At 44.2% G+C, this 25,916-nt stretch overlaps 1 protein-coding gene across 3 annotated transcripts in view; it reads right to left on the minus strand.

Moving 5' to 3' along the window:
- Nucleotides 1-25,228, minus strand: part of LAMP2 (lysosomal associated membrane protein 2) — a 37,389-nt gene extending 12,161 nt beyond the window's left edge. The window contains exons 1-8 of one of the 3 annotated variants that reach the window (XM_080795100.1): nucleotides 25,010-25,088; nucleotides 13,332-13,450; nucleotides 12,451-12,664; nucleotides 8,149-8,307; nucleotides 6,871-7,058; nucleotides 5,760-5,882; nucleotides 1,527-1,590; nucleotides 855-1,019 (exon numbers count right to left, since the gene is read on the minus strand). In XM_080795100.1, coding sequence (XP_080651226.1) covers nucleotides 855-1,019; nucleotides 1,527-1,590; nucleotides 5,760-5,882; nucleotides 6,871-7,058; nucleotides 8,149-8,307; nucleotides 12,451-12,664; nucleotides 13,332-13,450; nucleotides 25,010-25,073 — 1,096 coding nt within the window. In that variant the 5' untranslated portion in view covers nucleotides 25,074-25,088. Of the gene's footprint in view, nucleotides 1-854; nucleotides 1,020-1,526; nucleotides 1,591-5,759; nucleotides 5,883-6,870; nucleotides 7,059-8,148; nucleotides 8,308-12,450; nucleotides 12,665-13,331; nucleotides 13,451-25,009 lie in introns of all 3 variants that reach the window. The other 2 variants (XM_080795099.1, XM_080795098.1) reach the window with 2 other exon arrangements.
- Between the last annotated feature and the right edge of the window lie 688 nt (nucleotides 25,229-25,916).

A 25,916-nucleotide genomic window follows, 5' to 3' on the forward strand; every position in this document is an offset into this window, starting at 1 on the left:
AGGCGGCCACATGGCTCACAGCAGCACACAACTGCCGCACTGCCTTCTAAACCATAGAATTAATTGTTAAAAAGGAGGTGGATGGTTTGAAAAGCTCTGCTGAGCAGAGCTGTGATCCACAAAGCCCCAATTTTAAGTAAGCAGTTTAAAAGGACAAATCAATTAAGGAATTTTACGGACATTTTTTTTTTGCCTACGTGCAAATTTTAATCTGATAATGGCAAATGCATCTTTCATATTCATATAAACACACTGCCATGAGCCCTCCACAAAAGGTTTCGTTAAAAATCTAATAGATACCACCAGGAGCCCTGAGCACATCTTCCAAAAAGCCTCATGCACACTGGCGTATGCTTTTAAAATGCTCCAAGTCACGTGGGATGGCCAAAACACTGTCCATGGTATTTGAGGCTTTGCCTAACCATCACCTTCTGCCTTAAAGTAAGACCAGACTGCTTTTATTTGTGTATAAGAGTATTTCCAACGAGAAGAGGACCCCCAGAAAACAGATCCCGGATGCTCAAAGCTGCCATCCTTCCTACAAACTAAAACCCAGAAGGGAGTGTCTATGAAGTGAAGCTCACTGAAAGCTTCCATCAGTTTTGAGTTTTAAGAACTTGGTTGCAAATGGGTTTCCGATCCCCACACACAAAAAATCCACTTTGAGCAAAGTGATGGGCCATACACGGAGTTCACAGAACTCGCTCAAGGCCACGTGAACGCTCCAACAGACTCACAAGAGATGAATTCATATTTCTCTATTTCAGTGCTTGAATTTCCACGAGTCAAAGGAAAAGCCACCTATTAGTCAACATAAGAACATAAATTATTGATAAAACTTGCTCAGCTCTTACCTGTAGAGTATTTTCCTTCCATCACATTGAAAGGCTGAACCCTTAGATCAAAGGTATTTATCTGAAATGCTCCAGACACTGAAATGGTCTGCTCTTTGTTGCACATATAAGAACTTCCCAGGGGGGCATCCCAGTAGCTCAGATTGTTATTTGCGATGCTGAAAACTTGAAAGAAAACAAACATGTTAGCAGCTTTTTTTTTTTTTTAAAGTAGGCTCTACACCTAACATGGGGCTTGAACTCTCATCCATGATCAAGAGTTGCACATTCTACCCACTGAGCCAGCCAGGCGCCCGTTAGTAACTTCTTATTCTACCAAGAGAAGAAATGGGACAGTCCTCAGAATTTTTCAGTGAAGTATGGAAGCCTGGGGTACAGGGTCTACCAAAAAAAAAAAAAAAGCGATTCTTAGGATCACTAGGTTTCCTCTTTCTATAGCTGTTCCTGTGGTCTAAAAATCAGTCATCCTTAACTATTATCCACCCTATTTGAAAACAAGGGGGACTGAAAAGATAAAACACTATAGTTCTCAGTTACTGATTTTCAGTTGTGGTCAAGGGACAGATTCTTCTGTTCCATGAAATAAAAGGCACTATTTGGTAACAAAACAACTATGGTTTCTATGCCTTCACTGTAACTCACTCTCTTCCCCAAGGCCAATGCTTTGCTTACCAGAGCCATTAACCAAATACACGCTGACATTCACTTCCTTCAGATAGAATCGGTTTTCATTTTTCTGTTAGAAAAAGAGCTTCCAGTTAATCAACACATCACAACCGTCTACAGGTACAGTTAATATCTGCAGATGAAAAGCAACCTAATACTATTACCCAGAAGATAAAACCAAGGATTAGACCCGGACCAACAGAACAAACTGCAGCTAAGCAAAATGTGACAGAATCCCTTTTTCCTCTGTGTTTTGTCTCCAATTTCCGGACCAAGGATGTCATCATGCAGTTCTTCAATACTCAACAATTCGTTCCCTCATTTTATTCCTCCTGTCACTTGCTAAACCCCCACCCCCTCTAGCCTGGATCCTGACAGTCTCTTAACTGGGCTCCCTCCCTGCCTTGCAGCCTCTCCAGCCGGGAGCTTTCCTTGCCACTATTATCTTGGTGAAGCACACGTCTGATCAGCCCGTCATTCTAATTATGTCAGTGCTTAGCATGTACAAGGCAACATATCTAAGTGCCCCAGGGAGCTAGCCAAATGAACCAGGCTTGGATCCTGCCCCCACCCTGTTTGCAATCTGCCAGGGAAGATAAGATAAATACATAAAGAAATAACCATATTGCAAAAAAGACAGCAATCAATTATAAAAATTAAAAGGAGATAGATGACTTCCATGTAGGCTAGAAGCAAGGCGATGTAAGCTTAGGGATGCGCCACTTGAACTCTGCCGAGTCAGGGAATGAGCAGGAAAGGGTATTCTGGAAGGCAAGAGCATGAGTAAAAGGTATCCAGAAAATAAGCACTATCACAAGTACGCCAGCATTTGAAAATTTAGTGCCAAGCGACGTTCCTAAAACTTTACATATAAGGCGCCTGGGCAGCTCAGTCAGTTAAGCCTTTGTCTTCAGCTCGGGTCACGATCCCAGGGTCCTGGAACTGAGCCCCGCATCAGGCTCTCCATTCACTGGGAAGCCTGCTTCTCCCTCTCCCTCTGCCTGCCTCTCTGTCAAATAAATAAATAAATCTTAAAACATTTTTTTGAAGATTTTATTAATTTATTTGACAGAGAGACAGATAGATCACAAGTAGGCAGGCAGGCAGAGAGAGAGGGGGAAGCAGGCTCCCCACTGAGCAGAGAGCCCGATGTGGGGCTCAATCCCAGGACCCTGAGATCATGGCCTGAGCCAAAGGCAGAGGCTTAACCCACTGAGCCACCCAGGCGCCCCATAAACAAATAAAATCTTTTTAAAAATTTTACATGTGAGGTATCACTGAATAATTTTAACATGTTAAGTGATTTTCCCCAAGACTATATGGTCAGTGGTCAGCGAGGTGGGATTTGAACCCCGGAAGCCTGGCTGCAGAGCTGAAGCGCCGGTTGCTACTGTGCTCTCCTACCTCACCGAACATGGCGAGGGAAGCATGGGCTTCCTAAGTGAAGGGAAAGGAGAAGACATAAAGTCAGACAAGCAAGATCCGCTGCATGGCGGGGAGGGGGGGCAGCTTGGGGAGAGAGATTTGAAATAATCTGCCGTGGAGTTTAGAGGTTATCTTGTCAGTAAAACAGGACCGCTGAAGCTTTCTGAGGACGAGGGAAGATTAAACGAATGCAGAAGAACACTGAGGGAGGAGAGGAAGAGGACAGACTAGTTGGGAGGCTGGGAGGTAAGACGTCACGCAGGCTGGACTCAGAGCAGAGGCAGGGGGGAACAAAAATGGAAGGGACAGATGCAGAGAAATGTCAGGAGGAGGCACAAAGGAGGACCTGACCACCTCATTACACCTTTCCTCGCCTGAGGCTATGTCTCGACTTGGCATTCAAGGCTCCTTGCAATTTGTCCCAACTACTTTTCCATACCTGTCTTTCCCTGATTATACCATGCGCCTCATTCGCCAAGGTGGTCTTGATTGCATTCCTTTTTCCAGAAATAATCTGTACTTTTCTGCTTCCTCCCCTTATCCCCACGTGTATAAACCTATCCTTGAAGGTCCAACTCAAATGTCATCTCTTCCATTAAACCTTCCTAACTCTCCTCCACCCAGAATTAACCACTGCCTCCTCTACGCTCCCACAGACTTTGTCTTTTCTCCTGGTCTATCATTCATCCCAACTGGAATGCACCTTCCACGGATCTCTAATTGCCCACAGGATCCAGTTCAAAAGCCTCAGCATAGCATTCAACATCTTCCACAAAAATGGTCATTATTTGTACATTCCTATCGTTACCACTAAACTGTGAGATCTTTATTAATACAGGGCTTCTTCTTTGAATCCCACCATGGCATCCAGCACTCAACACACTCAAACTCAAGAAATTCTCCTTAGAAGCGTCTATCATGACAGGGTTGAAGATGGGCCGCAGTGAGGCTGGTGACATTACAGGTGTTTCTTCATTTTTTGAAGTGCCTATGGCATGGTTAAAATGCCACCATTTTGGTTTATTTCATTTTTTAAAAAGATTTATTTATTTGAGAGATATAGACAGAGACAGCAAGAGAGAGCAGGAGCAGGGAGTCTGATGTGGGGCTCGAGCCCAGGACCCTGGGATCATGGTCTGAGCCAAAGGCAGAAAAGGCAGACGCTTAACCCACTGAGCCTCCCAGGTGCCCCAAAATGTCACTGTTTTGAACTGCAATTAAAATAATCTGTTGGGGGGCACCTGGGTGGCTCAGTGGGTTAAGCCTCTGTCTTCGGCTCAGGTCATGATCCCAGGGTCCTGGGATCAAGCCCCCATCACATCAGGCTCCCTGTTCAGTGGGGAACCTACTTCTCCCTCTCCCTCTGCCACTCCCCCTGCTTGTGCTCTCTCGTCAAATTTTTAAAAAAAACAAACTTTTTAAAAAAATAAAGTAGTCTGCTGGGAAAATTAAATATTGTAATTATTAAATATTTCCCCACAGCAGTCAGAAGAAACCATGTTCCTTTTAGGACCCGACCACAGCTAGAAAAATCAAACTCAATCACTCCAAAGGGAAGGAACCTAAAACACTACTTTCTTCATTCTTATAGTATAATCTCTATGAGGTAACTTTAAAAGAGAACATGTCCAGGGAGGCCTGCTGTTACCTCATCAAAAAGGACGAGCCTGACCAGACGTTTTTAATACTAATCCTCTGGTCATATGTGTACTGTAACAGAGGAAAGCTTTCAATGCTGGTAAAGGGAAGATCCTTATAAACCTTTCTAAACTGTAATTGCCTGATACAGTCCTCAATTACTCCACACATATTCCACAGAGAAAAGGGCTTCAGACTAAAGATACTAAGTTCGGACTTGAAACAAACTCCACACACCTAATTTTTGTATGTATCAGATGTTGAGAGTGTTTCTCCATCCCAGATAATATAATCTGATTTAAAAGCAGAACTGTTTTTTCATCTACCTATATAATAACTCTCAGTTTGAGAATTGCTGGCAGCTTAGTGTTTTCCCTGATGGCTGTCCCCTTTCCCATTCCCATTTGCTAAAACACGTGTACACACACACACACACACACACACACACACAACCTCAAAAATTATGAGGGTAATAGCTGCTTCTGAGAAGGGAGAAATAAAAGTCCTCAATGATGAATTTATGCTAGCAAGAAGTAGAGCACATAGGCTTAACCTGGAACCTTCTCTTTAGGGTTCAGCCCTTCATACAAGCATGAACAACAGAAACCCGAATGCTACCATTATGAACTACGTTGATTTAATGAATTTATGCATGGTAAGTACTTACACAGAGCCTTGTGGATGGCAAGTACTCAATAAACGTTAACTATTATTATTCCTGATACTATGACAAACAGTATAGCCTCCAAAAAGCCTAAAATATTCGAGTAAACAAACATGAGTTTTCTAACCAATAACAGAGAAACATATTAGGGAAATTACTTTTTATCTTTTATAATATGGAATATATAAATATATACACTTTATTATTAAGTATTTCTATAGCGGATAGATTAGAAATGATTTTTTTTGATGTGGGTTAATTCTTGCTCCTACCCTCAAGTCTACGTAAGGGCAGAATAGTTGCTTCTGGTGAATATGAAGCTACGAATCCAGCCCACAGACCCCCGAGGTGACTCTGAGGGATTAAGTGGGATCGATGGCCAACACTTTATAACGAAGCAGTGCTGAAATGGAAAACAGAGCTAAATCCCCTGCTACACACACACAGCTATTTAGACTTTAAGATGTGTTTCTAAGAAAATGGCCCAGATCTCAGCGAAATCTGTTACTCACCACAGCGAAGACGAAGTCAAGATACTTGATGTTGCTGCTGTTCAGGCTGAGCAGGGCACTCTGAGGCTGGCAGCTCCCAGTGAAGTCCGTGGTGTTAGGGTTGATGTTAATAATTGAAACCACCTGGAGGGGAAGAAGAGGGAGAAAGGTACGGCTTACCCAAGCGAGTCCACAGCAAAACCTTATGCTCTAATAAACAACTTCGGGGGGGGGGGGGGCGGGGACAAAAAATGCTTTTGTCTGGATGCTTATGTTTATAGTGTCTTACTTTCAAACGAAGTTGGCCCAGGCCCTCAAGCTATGACTCAGACAACTTAAAAAAAAAAAGGAAAGAAAAGAAAAAGAAGGAAGCTTCCTCAGGAATGAGCCAAATGAAAAGACACATTTTTATGGAGCACAAGAGCCATCTGTGCCGCTTATTGTAGGCGCAAGACTCTGGAAATGGGATGCGTCCGTCGGCACGCCCCCTGGAGGCGCAGGGGAACACTGCAACCACAAGCGCAGCGGCGGACGCAAGCCTGGGGTGCGCGGCCACCGCCTGAGTCATGGAGAAACAGCTGCACTTTCCCCTACGACAACCTACACTGCGTTCCAGATACAAATGTGAAGGAGTTATATTTTAAACGGACTGAAATAAAAATCAGCTGTCTGTACTCCGATCTACTGATGGTAAACAGAATCTAAACTCCGAAGAGTCCCTGAAACAGCTAGGCTTCCCGCTGGCCAAGAAAACCCCTTGCCTGGGACATTAACTCTTTGTGGTTACAGTAACTCCGAATTTATCAGCCCTCAACAAGTCAACATCAAATCTCCATTTTAAACAGAACTGGGGGCGCCTGGGTGGCTCCACTGTCAGGCGGCTGCCTTCGGCTCAGGTCATGGTCCTGGGATCAGGTACCGCATCAGACTCTCTGCTCAGTGGGGAGTCTGTTTTTCCCTCTGTCCCACTCCTTGCTCATGATCTCTCTCTCCCCGCTCTCAAATGAATAAATTTTTAAAAATCTTTAAAACAGAACCAGTCTAGCAACACTACTCTTGGGCCGGAGGTAAGATACACCGTATCTGAAAGGAGATATGAGAAGAACGTATCAATCAACACAGAGAACTATACCTTATTGTGAGTGAAGTTCAGCTGCAGCCCCATGGTAGCCAGAAGACAAGTACCATTGCTGTTATTAACCGAGTAGGATCCCACCTCTGGTTTCTCCTTTGGAGTGGGTGCTGTGGTGGGGGATGGTGCAGTGGTGGGAGTGATGGGCACCACAGTGGTGGAAGGTTTATCTTTTTCACACAGAAACTCTAAAGAAAACAAACAGGACAAAATAAACTGAAGTGGCCTTTTTCTTAATTCGTAAGGCCAGGAAAGAGCAAAATATTTCTCACAATACAAGTTCAAAGGGTTATATTAGGGGACTCAGGCAGAGGTTCCCAAACTGCCGCTTCAGATACTGACGGGTCTCTCAGAATTATGACACACCAGACACATACAAATGCTTTCTTGAGGGGTGCCTGGGTGGCTGGGTGTGTTAAGCCTCTCGGCAGAGGTCATGAGCCCCACATCGCATCAGACTCTCTGCTCAGCGGGGAACCTGCGTCCCCCTCTCTGCCTGCCTCTCTGCCTACTTGCGATCTCTGTCAAATTAAACAAAAATGCTTTCTCTACTTCATACTTCAGCTACCACACACTCATCTTTTTGGGCCCTGATGTCCCTTTATTCCCAAAGAGTGTCACCTGCCTCTGATGTGAAAATGAGAGATTTAAATCTGAAAACATCTCACTCCTACCCTCTTCTTTCCCACACACAACCACTAGAAGGAAGGAGAGTGTTCACCAGAGGAACGTTTAGAAATCACTACAGGGTTCAAATACAAATGAATCTTCTATTTGTATCACCCCTTCAACAAACCAGAGGCATTTCAACCTCGTCTTAGGAAGGGCTGGTCAATTTTCAGAGCTGGTGAATGAGAAATTATGACATTTCCATTAAGCTGTACATAAGTTATAAAAGCAGTTTATAAGTAAACTCAAGATTCAAACACAAAAATCTCATTCCTAAGCTGTGGTCTTGGATCATCAAAAGCTAAAGAGCTGATGATCAAGCTATTTGAGGATTTGTTCAAACAAAGACTGGGTTTGATCCGCTGAAAACACTACAGGTCAAGCATCTGTAAAAAACCATCCCCACAACGTGTGCATCATCAACTTGAAATTGCCAAGTCCCACAGGAACAAGAATTATGGTTATTTGCAAAAACCTTACGGTCCAGTGTAAGCTACGAACTAAAGTCTTAGTGTAGAAATGCTTCCAGATAACAACACTTCAATGAAAGCCAGCTGGTATACTCTAAGCTTAAATCAGGATCCAAGTGTATCTGTTTGAAGAACTCACCTTTTGTGCTCACTGTGCCATTCTGGACAAAAGCCTGTACGTGAACATCCCAATAGTACTGGACGACACCACTGTTCTCTAGAGTTGATAAACTATTGCATCTGAACATGTCGTTCAAAGGAATTCTGAATCCCACAGTGTCACGGACAGTCAAAATTCCTATAAAACAAGATTAACACTAACGGTTTCCAAGAAGGCAGGAGAAAAGTGATCACGTAAATTTATCTGCAGACTCTCTCCTTCTTCTGCCGGCCTGCCTCACCGCATCGACATGGGACAGAGGACATGGCATGTTCAAGAAATGACAAATTCACTGGGGCTGAAACAGAGCGAGTAAGGGGGAAAGCCGTGATGGGGGTTAAGAGGGAAAGATGAGTCACAGGTGGCCACGTGTTGAAGGAAACTAGAGGAGCTGAGGACAGGTTAGGCTTTATTCTGTCAGCAGTGGAGGGTGAGCTTCAGTTTTTAAAGCTGGAAATAAATAACACACATATAATTTATTCTAAGGGAGATGACAAAATTGCAGGGACTAGGCAGGGGGAATAACTTCTGAGGGAAGTCATTTAAGAAGGAAAGTAGTTAGAAGGCTGCTGCTCTGGCTGAGGTAAAAGGTGAGGGGCTGCCGAAATTAAGATGGTGAGAGGCAGAAGACAGACAGCAAAGAGGCCGAACTGAACACACAGCTAACGGACGATCAACAGGGCCTTTTGACCAAAGGAAGGAAGGAAGATGGGTTCGTCAAGGACTTCAGAGTAAGTCCTTACTTTTGTGCTACTATCCCGAAGTAAGTTACAGTTACTAAAATGAGCTTCTGGAACCTCTTCCTGGATAGCATTTCAAGACTACTCCATTTCAGGATATCTTCAGAATGTGAAAGGACTGAGTTACAGTCAGTCTGTATGGAGTTTTTCTTATAATGCCCGTGGTGAAAAGACTATGACCACAACTATCCACACCCAAATGGCTTAGTTTCTTCAGGAGAAGCATCAAGGGAGGGAGGGATACAAGGTCCTTAACAGAGGCTGCCTTCAGGGTCTCTCCATGAAGTAGCAAGACAGCCAATTAATGCTGTCATGGCACCCCCTAATGGCCAAAGGGGGGAAAAATTTAAGCCAAAGAACTAGAACATTTTTCCCCAAAACTGGTTTCTCACTGTTAACGTAAGTGAATAGGTATTTGAACTATCTTATACAAACAGACCTCAGAAGCCATCTATAGACATATTGGAGATCTACTATGAAACGATAATTTTTTAAACAATGTATTATTTATGAACATGTACCGACTAGTCCAATATAAACAGGCCAATAGGAAGGCTCCACCCCAAGTTCCTGAGAGTGGCTGCCACTTGGGAGGCAGAGAGGAAAATGGCTCCGGGGAGTGAGTACAAAGGAAACCTCAAATGTATCTGTAAGGCTTTATTTCTTTAAATAAATAAAAAGATGAGGCAAAATATGAAAGAAATAGCATTTATAAATTCTGGGTAACAGATACATGTAGGTCTATTACATGACTCTGGACTTTTCTGTACTTTAATCAGGAAAAAAAATTTAAAAGAAAACAGCAGCTTTCAAAATTACTCCAATTATCAGATGCCTAAAAATAAAACACTAAATCATTTCAAAAATAACAGTCCATTTAAGGAAACCATTTTAAATTCCAAATAGTTTCAAATATCTTATTTCATAGACGTTGGTCATTAAAAAAAACTGCATTCCTCATTTAAAATAAAAGCAAGGAGAGGGAGATGTTAATTTTAGAGTCCACCGTTTTTCCATTCAAATCTATCACATCTGTCCTTTTATCGCCACCCCCTTGGTCTCGGCACTGGTCTTATCATCTCTTGGTTACTGCAGGAGCCCCTTAACGTGGGCATCTCTGCCTGCGGTCTCCTCACTTCCCAATGAATCCTGCAGAACATTCTTTATAAACTACTGTCTCTGCTTTTGTTATGTCATTCTCCTGCCTAAAAACCTAAAATGGTTCCCCAGTGCCTACGCCATCAAGCTAAATGCCTTTCCTTGGCTTCCAAGGCCCCCTATAATTTAGACCCGCTGCGCCCAGCCAACTTGATTCTCCTGCTACACACACAGCCTCTATTTTCATCAGGAAGCTTTCCAGCGACTGCTGCTCATACTATATGCTTCCCCCTACTGGAAAGCCTCCGCTCAAACTCCCTGCCTGACTCAGCTCGTCCTCCTCCTTCTCCAACACCCACCGACCTCTGATCTCTCTCCTCTGCTCATGAGCAGACGAGCAGACGACTGGTGAGGACACATTCAGAACATGCACTCTTGAACCACAGGCCCTCACAGATGGGCTCAGGAAGCATATGGCATCTGCAAGTTTACTCTGTACCCTGAGCGAGAGGGCCAGCAGGCGTCCCTCATGTCCACCACCCCCCAAACAAAACCCCAGAACAACAACAAATAATCACACTGATCCCAGCGCTTTCTACTTTTGCCATCAAACTTGGAAAAACCATTTTGCTTTGTCTCCCCAACTTGTTTTACAACTCTGTGAAGGTGAGGGGCAAACCGCAGACTAGCTGGAAAGGACAACGCAGGGCGCAAAGCTAAATACACAAGTAAACCAGTTAAGAGACTTGCTCTGGTTATCCTCTCCAACGAGGAGATTAGGAAAGAGAAAACTAGGATTGATTTCCAAGTCTCTGTCCGTGTTGCCTCCCAAGTTTTGTATGAGCTCATTCACCTATGGGTCCTGAAAATAGGATCTTTTGCTATCCATACCTCAAGTGAGTCATTCAACCCCAGGGCTTGCAACTAAAGACCATCTTGCGTGTGCTTCTGGGGTTGAAACTATCTGTGAAAGCTACTTACAAACACCCTGTTGACCCAAATCTCAACAGAAGGGAAAGAAAGGAGAATTACAACCCCAACTAAACTGAAATCTCCACTATCTGTGCCCTCAAAATACTCAGTACAAAATAAAAAATCCAGTACTCATTTCAGTTCTAAGAGTGACAAGAACGCCTTATTGCCAATGCTTTTCCGAGTTGGTCTGGACCTGAAATTGTCTCAAAATAGCAACATTTTGCCTTTCGTTTTGCCTTTAATTAATCATTTACTTTTCAGTCCAAATCCTATCTAAATGGTAAAAAAAAAAAAAAAGATCTGAAGATGAAGCATTTCTGCTGATCTCAGGTTACTGAACTTGTACAGATTTAAAATCTCTATGGGGGGGGCCTGGGTGGCTCACTCATTAAGCATCTGCCTTGGGCTCAGGTCGTTACCCCAGGGTCTTGGGATCGAGCCCCACATCAGGCACTCTGTTCAGCGGGAAGCCTGCTTCTCCCTCTCCCACTCCCCCTGCTTGTGTTCCCTCTCTCGCTGCCTCTCTCAAATAAATAAAATCTTTAAATAAAAAATAAAAAGTATCTATCCATTAAGGGTTTTCTCACTCATTCAGCGTTTGCTGATGACCCACTACTGAATGAAATAAGTAAAAAGAGTAAAGCCCACAAACACTGCAGCTTAACAGACTTTGGCTCCAACACCAGCTCACCACTTACAAGCTGTGTGACCTCGGGGAAAGTCACTTAATCTCATCAAGACTCACTCCCTTTACCTATAAAGCTGAGGTAATTTCTACTTCCCAGGCTTGCTGTTACGGACTGAGATGCAGCCAGTCACACACTCAAGGGTACTCCATGGTACAAAGTAAATCACTCAAAGAGGGATAGCAAATTACCATCACCATGTCAAACACTGCCCTACATGGGGTGGTAGGGACACAAAGACATGAACTTTCTGTTCTAGTTAGGAAGACTCACATGTGTGCAGATGATTTTTAAAAATTATTTACATTTGTATTATTTTCTAAATGTGTATACAGATACATACACACACACTTTTTAAAAAGATTTATTTATTTATTTGAGAGCGAGCGAGTGAGCATGAGCAGGGTGAGGGGCAAAGGGAGAAGCAGACTCCCCAATGAATAAGGAGCCTGATGCGGGGCTTGATCCCAGGACTTTGGGACCATGACCTGAGTCAAAGGCAGGTTGCTCAACCAAATGAGCCACCCAAGCGCCCTACATTTGTATTAATATAAGCAAGAGAGGGGCGCTGGGTGGTGCAGTCAGTTAACTGTCTGACTCTTGGTTTCAGCTCACATCGTGATTTCAGGGTCATGAGATCAAGCTCCATATCGGAGTGGGGAGTCTAACTGGGTGTTTCTCTCTCTCCCTCTGCCTCTCCCCTTCCCCGCACATTCTCTCTCTCAAAGATTAAAAAAAAAAAGGGCAAGAAAGCGTAACACAAATCTAATTCATAAGCTTACCTTTATCTTTAGCATCGGGAAACGTTGCCTTATCATTAGTGTTGTAGGAAAACGAGATGCCATCAATTGAGTAAGTAGACTCCTCCTTGGTAAAATTCACAGTCCAGGAAAAACCAGATCCAAACTGCACCACTATTCTGGGATTGTTCTGATCATCCCCACAAATGCTTCCATTATATGATGCAGTGCTGAAGTCGGAAATGGTTACAGTTTTCTAAAAGAAAAAGGAGTGTGGGGGTAAGGAGGAAACAGGCAGTACCGAGCACCAAGCACCTGTAGAGGAGGCGCCAATTGGGTCTCTGTCACCTGCCCCCCGCCCCCCACCCCCCCACAGCCAGGCTGCCCTTGACCTGCCCCATTGCGTAAACCAGTCTCAGATTCTTCACCTACATCCCAGTCCTCTGGACAAATTCATGTATGTCAGAAAGGAAAAAGGAAAATTGACCTGAACGTCTGCTCTGATTTAAAAAAAAAAAAAAAATTAGGTTATAAGCAGGCAGGACCTTAACTGAAAGAAAATAGGAAGGCGAAAGGATTGAGAGGCTACCCCTCAAAGGAGATTTTAATAGCAAACTATTAAAACTGGGAAAGCTTTGATGTGTACATATTAAGTGTTACAGATGTAGTCAGACCTCAACTCCACAGTCTTTGGATCATTTGCCCTTAATCAGCTGCAAGAACTCCAAAGAACCCAGGAAATAAAATATTCCTTCCAACACTAAACAGAACACCTTCAAGTTATCTACTTTTTTTAGAAACCGACAGAATTTAAATGTTAAGTCAGTAAACATATGCAATCTTATCTACGTGAATATATACAAAGGATAAAGGGTAGAACTGAGTTTCTACTGTAAAACTCAAAGAAAAAGAAAAGCACTTACGTAAGTTTTGTTTGTAGTCTCATAGCGTATTGTGAAATTCATCTGCCATTTTGCATAAAGGCAAACGGCTTTTTCTGAGTCTGTCACATTAAATTCCAATGCATAAGATGACACCGCTCCTAGATTAGAAAGAATCAGACTGTAAAACTGTACCACAACAACATACCTAAAAGAAAAAGCTCTATCCACCACTCAAGTTCAACCAGCTCTAAAATGAAACAAAAGACTCTGAATATATATGGCATCTTGGTAATGGTTTTTCTTTGTATTTTTAGCGGAATCCTATTGATCAAGTCAGCATCACCCATTCCAGAAGGAATGGTCACTTGACCTAGGATGCTTAGGTAATGGCACAGACTGGTGACATTTGCCTTTTGCCTCCTAACAGTCATATATACACATTCATCTGTGCCTGCTAGTTTTGCCTGTCAGGACTTTTGTTTTTAAGGCAAATGAGCTTAAAGGGGAAGGCTCGGGAGGGGTGTTAAACTGTCCCTCTCCTTTGCAACAAGGATAGAACTAGAGGGTATGATGCTAAGTGATGTAAGTCAGAGAAAGTCAAATACCGTATGATCTCGCTCAGATGTAGAATATAAAAAACAGGGGCGCCTGGGTGGCTCAGTGGGTTAAAGCCTCTGCCTTCGGCTCAGGTTATGATCCCAGGGTCCTGGGATCGAGCCCCGCATCGGGCTCTCTGCTCAGCGGGGAGCCTGCTTCTCCCTCTCTCTCTGCCTGCCTCTCTGCCCACTTGTGATCTCTGTCAAATAAATAAATAAAATCTTTAAAAAAAAAAAAGAATATTGGGGCGCCTGGGTGGCTCAGTGGGTTAAGCCTCTGCCTTCGGCTCGGGTCATGATCCCAGGGTCCTGGGATCGAGCCCCGAATCGGGTTCTCTGCTCAGCGGGGGGCCTGCTTCCCCCCCCCGCCTGCCTCTCTGCCTACTTGTGATCTCTCTCTGTCAAATAAATTTAAAAAAAAAAATCTAAAAAATAAAAAAATAAAAAAAAGAATATAAAAAACAAAACAGATAAACATAGGGGAAGGGAGGGAAAAATAAAGTAAGACAAAATCAGAGAGGGAGACAATCCGTAAGAAACTCTTAACTGTAGCGAACAAACGGGGTTGCTGGAGTGGAGGTGGGTGGAGGGATGGGGTAACTGGGTGACAGGCATGAAAGAGGGCCCTTGATGGAATGAGCACAGGGTGTGATATGCAACTGATGACCCCCTAAATTCTACCCCTAAAACTAGTAATACACTATGTTAACTGACTGATTTTAAATAAAAACAAACAGGGACGCCTGGGTGGCTCAGTTGGTTAAGCCGCTGCCTTCAGCTCAGGTCGTGATCCCAGGGGTCCTGGGATCGAGTCCTGAGTTGGGCTCCTTGCTTGGCAGGGAGCCTGCTTCTCTCACTGCCTCCGCCTGCCACTCTGCCTGCTTGTGTGTACTCTCTCTCTCTGACAAATAAATAAATAAAATCTTTAAAAAAAATAAAAAATAAAAAAACAAACCAAAACAAAACAACCCTGTCTCCCTCAAACCAGCCAGTGGAACTTTCTCTGTCAAAATAATGATAGATCGGATGTTCTATGGTCTTGTTGCTTTCAATCCTGCCGAAAGCTTTGTGACCTATGACACACAGATGTCTTGGCAAACTATTTCACTGACAGGAAGGTGTGGGAGAGCTTGGTAAGCAGGTGTACCATGTGACCAAAAGAACAGTTTCAAAGGTTGTTAGGTCTAAACGCAAAAGGTTAATTTTTTATAAATGTAAACATTCATCACTTCGTTTTATTTTAAAATCCAATTGATTAGGAAGGCTGACGAATCTTTTGATATGGACTCAGAGACATCTCCCATGTTTGGAACCTGCTACCTCTTTTGGCAGAGAAACCCTACAGGGTCAAAAGCCTTGGGACTTTTGAGCTCACGTGGCTCTGATCTACACCAGGATACACGCAGGGACATTACCTGTTAAGCGAAGCGCCCAAGGACTCAAAATGCTATGTGCCAGCAAACACACCAGCGGCCTAAGTGACTGACAACCATTTAAGGTTTTCTGCACTGTCTCCCACATTACCCAAGGGGTGAGCTGTTTCCTGTTAAGACACTTGCGTATCCTTTAATGATACCTGAGCAATGCGGCGTCATCTGCAAGCAGGGACATGCTACGGACTACAGAGCAGAAAGTCCTAAGAGGAATACCAAGAAGGTGTGCCTCAGCAACACCTTTCAAGCTGTACACAAAGGCCGACCGTGGTGATGCTCCAGAGACCAGGCTGCCTTGCCAGCCCGAATATTATGCTAAAGCTTGTGGTTACTGAGTGCCTAAATGTATTGGTTAAGGCTAGAAAAGACCTCAAAAGGCCTAAGTAGGTTTCATAGCCACTCTTTTCTAAGTACGATATGGAATGGAAGAGCTGTCAGCCCTGACCCCAGGCTACCCAGGAGTGAGGCTGAGGACTCTGGCTTCTAAAGCTGCCTATCAAATGGAGGCCTGCCTTTTTTTTTTTTTTTTAAAGATTTACTTATTTATTTATTTGACAGACAGAGATCACAAGTAGGCAAAGAGGTAGGCAGAGACAGAGGGGGAAACAGGCTCCCTGCTGAGCAGAGAGCCTGATGCAGGGCTTGATCCCAGGACCCCGGGATCATGACCTGGGCGGAAGGCAGAGGCTTTAACCCACTGAGCCACCCAGGCGCCAGGAAGCCTGCTTTTTATAGACTGTCTCTCTGCACCTCATTTCAAGTGCCCAGCTTTAACATAACCTCCTTGTATTCAAAGGATTCAAATTGGCTGGAAATAACCAAGAAAAGCCTCACATTCACTTTCCAAACTCATCATTTATATTCCAAACTAATCATTTACTTTCCAAAGATATTAAAGTGATGGAAAGAAAATGGCAGAAGACGGTAACAGCTCCGCCGTGCCCACGTGGACCTCAAACTTCATGAAGCAGAAGGCACAAGTAAGTTGTGGTTCCAATGTACCACTACAGTAAATCAAGATAGTCTAGCTGCTGACCTGAAAATGAGAACTGAGAAAGGCCCTGAGGGCTCCAGCACTTTCTGTTCTGGTGCCTTCGCTGCCTTTCTCCCAGTGAGAGCTACTCCTTTCACAGAGCTTCCCTTTCACACTCCCTTCCCTCTGCCTCTCCCAAATGCACTAGAAACCACTTTCACTCAGTATCTATCACCTCACACTCAACGATTCCAAAACTGAAAGTCATTCTTCTGCTTCTTCTAAGCTGGTCCCCTTCTCAGCCTCTCTAGCTCTCGACTAGCTCTCGAGGAGAGATGGGACCCAGCCGAGTCATTCAGGCACAAAAGTTTGGGAATTAGCTTCTACTTCATTCCCTTCCTGAAGTCCTACTGTTTCTTTTCCCCCTTCAAATCCTCTCTTAAATCCAACCTTGGCCTTTTATTTCTACTCCCAATCCACCGCCCCACCCCTAAATTACTACAGATGCCTCCCAGCTGTCCCTAGAAATGCTTCCTGATTAATGGTCCTTAAATACCTCTTCCTCTCTGGACACTTGTTCAGACACTTTTACTAGCTCCAAAACTCCCATATTAAATTTAAATTCCTCCACCTGACTTTCAAAGTAATCCTTAATCTCATCCCACCCTATTCCTTCAACTTCTCTCAAACCATTTTCCCAGAACACACCCTTTAATCCGGTTAAACTTGTCCAGCTGGACCCAAACGCCAAGCTTTACTCAATTTCTACCCCTAGGCTTCGACTATCCCTACCATTTGAAATTTATGGTATTTCTACTGACCTCAATGTTCACTTCAGGAAGGATATCCCTCTCCGTCTGGCTGCCTCCAAATACGAAACATCCCCTCGCTGGACCCTGCCTCTTCCTAATCATTTCTGGTCAGTATCACCACCCACTCTAAGAGCTAAAAATGCCAGATACTCGCCGTCCTGACCTGGCCTCCCTGGCGGCAAGGATGGGCACTTGGGCTGGGCTCCGCCTGACAGAGGCATCCACCCCAGATTTCAGATAGGACGGTGGTGGAATCAGAGCCATGAATGGAACTGTCTCCCTCAGGCGGAAGCTGCCACTACAGGCAGGATCCAGGCGAGACAGCCGGTTCAGGCTTGGCGCCCTCGGCGCCGCTCCGCTCAGTGGTGTGATTTGGGAACCCCAACCAGGCTTCAAGATACACAGGCAGGAGCTCTGGCGATTCTGACTTACCTGATACACGTTTTTTCATCAAGTGAAACTGTACTGATGTGTGACATACACACACAAGCGTGCACACTGCAACACACGAAAGCAAAAAGCGCACTAACACGAAGCGGACAGCTCCAAGGATTTTCACTAACTGAATCCACTTGTGTCAAGAAACAGAATATTCCAAGAGCCCTGTAAGCCCCTGCTGTTCTCCCTTCCAGGTACCTTTTCCCCCCTCCCAAGGGCGACCACATTCCTGACTTCTAACTGTATTAGATTAATTTTGCCTGTTTTTCCACCTGCTATCAGTGGAATCATTCACCGTGTTCTTCTGTGTCTGGCTTCTTCGACCGCGCCTGATGTCTGTGCTGTTCACCCCGGCTGCTGTGTGTAACTGCGGTCTGTCCCAGCTCATTCTGTATGTGTAGCTTTCTGTTACTGGGCAAATACTCCCCAGCCGAGGGATGGCAGATCACAGATGGCACATGGATGGTTTCCAGTTTGGCTTTACCACATGTGGACACGTTGGCGAACACATGTGCATGTGTACCTGGCTGGGTATATATCTAGGGATGAAATGGTGGGACCGAAACCTACACATATGCCCTGGTATCTTTTTAATAAACTCCTTTTCTGCTTAGAATCAGATTTTATTCCTGGTGCTGACAATGAAGAACCTGGGCTGGGGCGCCTGGGTGGCTCAGTCGGCTGGGCGTCTGCCTTGGGCTCAGGTCATGATCAGGTTCCTGGGATCGAGGCCCCGCGTCGGGCACCCCGATCAGCCGGCTTCTCCCTCTCCCTCTGCCTGCCGCTCTGCCTATTTCTGCTCTTCCTCTGTCTATCAAACAAATAAATAAAATCCTAACCAAAAAAAGAACCTGGACAGATTAAGCTACCCATTTTTCAGCAGCCACTTTCTCCACCAAGATCTCCTTAACTGTAAAAGCCTCAAGGAGCAATCATACACGGTGTATACCACCACCTTTCTGTATATTTTATACTATCCTGAATTATTCAGTTATTTTATGCCTGTAAATCCTGACCCCTATATTGTTACAAGCTCTAAAACAGCAGTTTTCAAGAATAACTTCACAACAAACTGATGTGTCATGGTAAATTATAGTACACAGCAGGTAATTTGTTAATAAAAAAAAAGGACCTTAGTCTGTGAATGGATGATATATATGGATTTAATATTCCCTTTTGATAATGTCTCCACCACTCATTTGAATTCCAATATTCTGCCTTCCCAACAGAAGATCTAATCTATGCCGCTGCTCCTGGGAACGTGCCCCTTAGATGAAGGTCATCCATCAAGGAGGCCATGGTCGGGGAGACCGGGTCTATCACTCTCCCTCCATCTTCTATCATTCCTAATAGTGTGGAATACATATTAGTTTCTCAGTAAATCCTGGTTGACCATATCAAGGTAAAAATACCCTGCAGTGGGGCGCCTGGGTGGCTCAGTGGGTTAAGCCTCTGCCTTTGGCTCAGGTCATGATCTCAGGGTCCTGGGATCAAGCCCCGCATTGGGCTCTCTGCTCAGCAGGGAGCCTGCTTCCTCCTCTCTCTCTCTCTCTCTGCCTGCCTCTCTGCCTACTTGTGATCTCTGTCAAATAAATAAAATAAATAATCTTTAAATAATATTTATTTAAAAAAAATACCCTGCAATAAGGACCTGAAATATAGTTTAATTACAAAAAGGCCAGTGTTTCAGCTCTTCCAAATCATGAACCTAACCTACGTGGCTTCTAGATACTCCCTCAACCCCCAAGTCAAGTTTTCGCCTCAATAAATTGTGACATGAATTTCAAGCTTGGAATAATCTATTTCCTATAAGGCAAAATGATAGTTGAAACATTTACAGTTTGCTAAAAAAGTCTCCAGCAAACCATTTCTATCCTTGTTGCTGTATTTGATTTTAGCATAGCTAAACCATTTTTGTTTAAGTCTTTATGACACTAAAAAAAAAAACCCCACAGCTGTGTCAACTATACTCAAATTTTAAAAATAAATAAAATAATTAAATTTAAATGTTTTTTAAAAGAAACCCCACACCGCTGAATATATCCTTGAGTGTGTAATTATAGAGCTGGAAGTTTATTCTCCACAAAGAAAAAGGCATGCCTCAAAATCAACTTTTTCAAATTTAAATAGCCTCTCAATCTTATTTCCAGAAAGTTCATTTATAGGTCCTTTTAGAACTCATTAACTTTACTCGCCAAGCATGAGATGCTGCAAAAAGTGGCTAGGTTTTTACAAATCTGACCCTAAGTGTAGTTGAAAAACAGATATTTGCAAACAAAGGGAGGGGTGGGGTGGGAACATAATAGCAGTGGTAAAACAAAACCAATAAAAAACAATGATCTAAGAGCCAATATAATGAGGCGATCAAGAGCCCCATCCCTCGCACTGAAAAGCTAGAATTCAAATCCAGTCACAGTCCAATTTACTAGCTGTGAGACTCTAGGCAAGTTATCCTCGCTAAGAATCGAAGCATTTCTCAAACAGGTTCTTCGAAAGCACGCAAGCCCTTCAGAGCTAAGCGAACTTGGCCAAGCAAGTTGGATACTCCAGCTTACAAGCTTCCCTTCTAGTAAATACAGCACCTAAAGGAATCCTTCCCAAATTTTAGTTCTAAACATACTTTCATCATATTAACTTATGAACTCCTGAACTCAAACTCATCAGCTCAGAATGACGTTGGGAAAAGGGTCTTAAAAAAAAAAAAGACATAGGCACACAGTACTTATTCTTTCTTTGCTGTTCCCAGGTTTAATAAATCAGATTAACTGTTCCTCATTTACAAGTCCTCATTGATGCTTCCTAATATAGGTACAACTACCCATTCCATTGCTGATACTCTTGATTTCTGGTAAATCTCTTTTAAAAAGAAAAGTAATGAAATGATTTTAAGCTACAAAATAATTTATTTTTAAGATCAGACAGTGGGTAAGGAAGTAAGATTCAACAATATTCAACTAATGGAAAATGCTTATTGCTGAGTGGAGTGGTGTTTGGCAGACCTCCAGAATTCTTCTGCAATGCACAGCAAGATACCAACAAGTACTCCTAAAGCACACTTTTGGATCGCAGGCGATCTCTGATCACTTTAATATGAAATTATGATCGGAATGCTTTTGTCACTGCAGGAGAACAACAGACTTCCTGCACCAAGGATCACTTGAGTCAGCTACAGTGCTATGAAATAATTGTCAATCGCAAATTCCACTCAAGGATATAGGAGAAGAAAGTGTCACTCCTGGGAAACATGTGAATATATTTGAATATAATCCTATTAGATGTAATAACCAATGACTAATGGACAAATAATAAGCCTGTCCTTCCAAGTATCTCTATTATAGCTAAAAACAATTTTAGCAGAACCTTGAAATCAAAGTTACCAGTTTAACGAAATGTGGTTAAGGTTAGAGAGCGATCGCCCGCTTACCTTCTCTCAGATCACCTCCAAAACGGGAGAGAGTGGTTCTTTGTGAAAACCTTATTCTCCTTCCCACCAAGGACTTCTTAGTTCTCCCTGTTAACCTTGCCTCTTATGGAGGTAGGGCTGAAGAGGTACGAGTAAGATACTAGCATTCCGTATGGGATCACACATCAGTAAAACGGTTTATAATTATCTGCACTGCTCAGCACCGATCTTGAAGTTCTCAACCCAAAGACACAAAAAACACTTCTTGCAAAACATAATTTAAGGTTCACAGAAGAAACAAGTTGGTCTGACAGTCCTATTCCCAGTGCCCACCACTGAACAGCCTCCATAAAAATCTACCGAGAGTTAAAACCATGTACCAGGCGCTGTGCTAAGTAGGCAATGGGAAATCACTGTGCCTAAGATAGTCTTGGCTCTCAGAGACTAAAGCCTTAGGGGAGACTTGACTGGCAATGGGATTTTTAAAAGAGTGGAAAATAGGCCAGCCTAATAACCTTAAGAGCTTGGGAATGGCCAGATTTATTCCTTCCTATTCCTCCAGATGGTCACCTGGCCGGCCTCCCTGCAACACTCAGGTCTCTGCTCACGGGGCCTCCGATAGATAACTGTTTCTGGGAGGGAGGGCCTCCTCCTACCAGTGAGGTCCACACTCTGGATATTTATATGAGGTTTCTCCCACCCAGAAAAGTTCCAACCCCATAAAAATCAGAAGTCAAACTAGTTGTAAAAAATCAATAACTACTTAAGAATTCTGAAATCTCTGATGCCATAAAGAAAAAATACTTAAGACAACGATGCTAGGAAATGATTTCTAGCCACTACTCTCTTTATGATGCATCCTAGAGCTTTTCTTCAGGAAACTCATAGAGCTTTTCTACAGAATGTTCTCTTGTCAGTTGTAAGTCATTCAAATAAAGAACATAACTTATCTCTGTGGAAAGGACCAATCTCTGTGGAAAGGACCGATAACACATTATCCCTAAGAACTCCTAAGAACTCTTTTCTATACTGGCTCTAAAGCAGCTATTTTTTTAAAAAGTTTCCGTGGAGCTGGGATAGTTACAAAGTGAAACTGGTACAACTTGAGCAAATTCAGGACAGATCCCCCTTCAATGGTAGCCCAGAAGAGCACAAGATTCACAACAGGTACTTTACAAATATTTACTGAGTTCTTAAAAACCTACTCTGGGTATCCGCTGTGATGGAGGCAAAACCCACCAAGCAACTCAAGACGGGCTCAAGTCTTAAGGAAGAGAGCCACATGGAAGGAGTCTGAGCTCCACTGAACCAGCAGATGTCAGAAAAGTAGCTGTATGGAAGAGAGTATTTCTTTTTTTTTTTTAAGATTTTATTTACTTATTTGACAGAGAGAGAGATCACAAGTAGGCAGAGAGGCAGGCAGAGAGATAGAGAGAGAGAGATGGGGAAACAGGCTCCCTGCTGAGCAGAGAGCCCGATGTGGGACTCGATGTGGGACTCGATCCCAGGACCTTGAGATCATGACCTGAGCCGAAGGTAGAGGCTTAACCCACTGAGCCACCCAGGTGCCCTGGAAGAGATAATTTCAATTTTATCCTGCTATCGTCTGAAAAATCTCATCTAGGTACATTATGAACTTTTTACTCCACCAAACCCTGTTCTAAACCTGGAAGTGGAGGAAATCTATTTTGGAAATCTTCCAAGAAGATGAATCTAGTTAGTCCCGATCAATAAACGGCAAACTAGCAGATAGCTGATGGACTCTTTCATGTGCTTCTTTTTGCCTGTTTATTTTCTGCAATGAGCAAGCACTGCTTTTGTAAAAACAAGACAAAAAAGCTTTCATTAAATAAAAAAAAGAAAGACACACACAAAAAAACCTAATGACACGAAAGCCAACAAGTAGGACAACTATTATTTTTTTTTCACTTTCTCTAAACAATAACCATGTTGTGTTTGTGCAGATTCAACTGGCAGGGAAGTACTGATTAACAGATGCCTGGGTCAGATGTGTTCTAGCCACTGATAAGGTGCTTTTCGTTGTAAACAATCCTCTCTTAGGGTCACTGGCCCCTCACTAAGTGCTTCATGGCAGTGTCAGAGCTTCGAGTTGTGTTTGAGCAAAGTCTCCCTGGCCCCCTTTCAGAAGGGCTACGGAGGGGGTCTTCTGTGCTATGTGGACAGCGGCATGGGATCAGAGACTCTGAGACTTGTGGTATCAGGACCCCTTCCTCACTTACCCACTGAGGACTTCAAAGAGCTTTGGTTTATGTGCATTCTGTCTACTGGTATTTACAATGTTTGAAATTAAAAATGAGAAGTGAATGAAACACAACATCAGAGCCATCAGTGCTTATGTCATCCTACATCATGAAGCCTCTGGAAAACTCCACTGTACACGGGTGAGAGTGTGAGTGAAAATGACAAATAACTTCTTGGTGTTCTTTCAGAAATAAGTTTTTATCTCACAAGCACCCCCTCCCAGAGTTCCCTGAGAATCACTAGGTGAGATCACCAAGAACCCTTCCCGCACAGTCACTCTGGAGCAAGATTGCTCAACTTTGGCACTACTGATGTTCTGAAGTGGGTAATTCTTTTTGGGGGCGGGGGAGCCATATGCTGAGCACTGTAGGATGCTTGGTAGCATCCCTACCCTCTACCTACCAGATGCCAAACGTAATCCCCTGATGGGACAACCAAAGATGTCTCCAGATATTGCCAAATGTCCCCTGTTTGAGAATCCACTATTTCAGGGCGCTGATTTTATTCTACCGAAATACGAACTGCAGAAAGTGCACCTCTCACTGCCTTCTCAGACCCCAAATAGCTCTATTTCCTCGCCACTCCCATCTGGGTCTGTTCCTTCGGGTTTATTTGGTCACAAACAGCATGTCAGTGGAGAGCAACAAGCACAGGATGAACCAGGTCAGGAAGAGACATTCTGGTCAAAGTTCAACTTCAGGCATTACAGCCCTGGGGACCCAGTGATCTTTGGGCGAGGGCGGGTAAAATACAAATCAGCCAACATTCATCCAGCCATTCTTATGACTGGGTAAGAACCCAGTCTTTGGAAAGTTACCTATCTTCCTCCTCCAAAAATGAAAAGGCCAGCTGTGCCACTGAGAAGAAAAAGGGCTTCTGAAGGCAGAAGGCACGACTCATACACCACCCCCAAACCTCACATCTGGGAGGTCCTCCCAACCGAAACACCTGCAGACTTTTTAAGGCTTTAAGTTGTTGTTTTTAATCAGGATCTAGCTGGGAGAAAATAGCAAAACTGACATGAAACCGACATCCTCAACACCTCCAAGTCAGATCTTCGCTCCCCATCGAAGTTCCCCCTCATCCCTTTAGTCTCCAGAGGTTCAGTCTGAGTTTTTCCCCCCTGGAAATTGCCCCGGGCCACCTTAGGTCCCTACCCCTCAAAACTCCAACTAACAAACTCAAATCCAGCATCTCCTTCCTCGTCTCTTTATTCATCCTTCCTCCACGGCCTCAAATTCCCACCCACAAACCGCTGCCCCCAGCCCTCTCATTGTCCCCCCGACTCTACTGTCATATCTACCCGTACCCCTCCCCTTCCCCCAAGCTTCTTCATGCAGGCGACAGACTCGTCCCTCCCCAATTTTCGCTCTCATCCCATAGTTGTCCACCATCTTCAAAACTCTTCTCTGGTCCTAACAAACCAGGACTCTCCTAATGGTCTCGGCCACCCCAGAATCGATCGCACGTACGTCCGCTCTCCACTCCTCAGTATCTTCCCCAAGTTACTCTTCCTACCCAGGTCGGCTCCACGCCTCGCTCTTCCCCACCTACTCCCTTAGCGCCCACCCCCCCTTACTTGCCCCTTCTCTCTCTCACGGGCCCTTCTTCCCCGCCATCCCTGGGTCAGGCCTTCTCTAGGTCACAGCTCGCCTCCTCGGGCCAAGCGCCGCCGCCCAGTGTCAGCTGCTCAGCCTCTCACCCCCGCCCTGCTCCGGACCAGTCTTTCAGGTTGTGGCCTTTGAACTGGGCTCCCGGGGCCCAGGCTGAGGGGCACAGCAGGAGGGCCCGACAACTCACCCAGGACAAGGCAGAGCAGAACGAGCCCAGAGCCCGGAACCGGGGAGAGGCGGAAGCACACCATGATTCCGCAAAGCAGGCGGCGGCTGGTCGGAGTAGGGGTGGCGGCGGCGACGGCAACAGCAGCAGCGACACCAGGGGAAAGGCTTGCCGGAATCCAGCCGAGAAGACCACAGACCACCGACCACAGCACTGCCAACGCCAGGACTCGGCGCTTCAGCGCGGGTCATAAGACTAGGGGAGGGGCTTTTTCTTGCTTTTAGCCAATCACCGCGCTTGAAAGCGGCAAGAGGGGTGGTGATGTAGGGGCCGGTGGGCGGGGCGACCACGCCCTGGCTTTTTGGTTCACAACCATTCTTATGCGCCTAAGAGATATGTGCGGTCGGGCTTTTTCTAAGGCTTAAGAGAAAGGATTAACTTTTCGCGGTGTAGGTAGTAGAGTTCATTTCAGTTCCAACCCCTTGAGGAGGGAGAGAATAATTTTGTTGAATTAAAAAGGTTGCTAAGCATCACAACGTAATATATATAAAAGTAATACACAATTATTCCAGGAACACTTTTGTTATTCCCGCAGTTCATGAGACTAAATGGATAAGGGAGCTTGGGGTAGTGCGTGGTGGCGGACCCCTAGACCAAGACGCGGCCTTGAAGCTCGCCTAATTACAATGCCCTGTTTTCGCAGATGGAGGAATTGAACTCAGAAAGAAGAAGAATCTTCTTTAAATACAAGAAAGAAAACAGGAAAGAGAGAAATAAGATAGGAGGATAAAGGGGGAAAAAATAAAGATCATCCATATTCCCACTACTCAGAGTGATGGTTATCTATCTATCCTTTCAGTTGTTTTTCCACATTCCCACATGTGAATATTCTTTAATGAGTTTGTACTAAACATACTATTTGGTACCG

The sequence above is a fragment of the Martes martes genome (assembly GCF_963455335.1).
Source record: "Martes martes genome assembly, chromosome: X".
NCBI classification, from domain to species: domain Eukaryota; kingdom Metazoa; phylum Chordata; class Mammalia; order Carnivora; family Mustelidae; genus Martes; species Martes martes.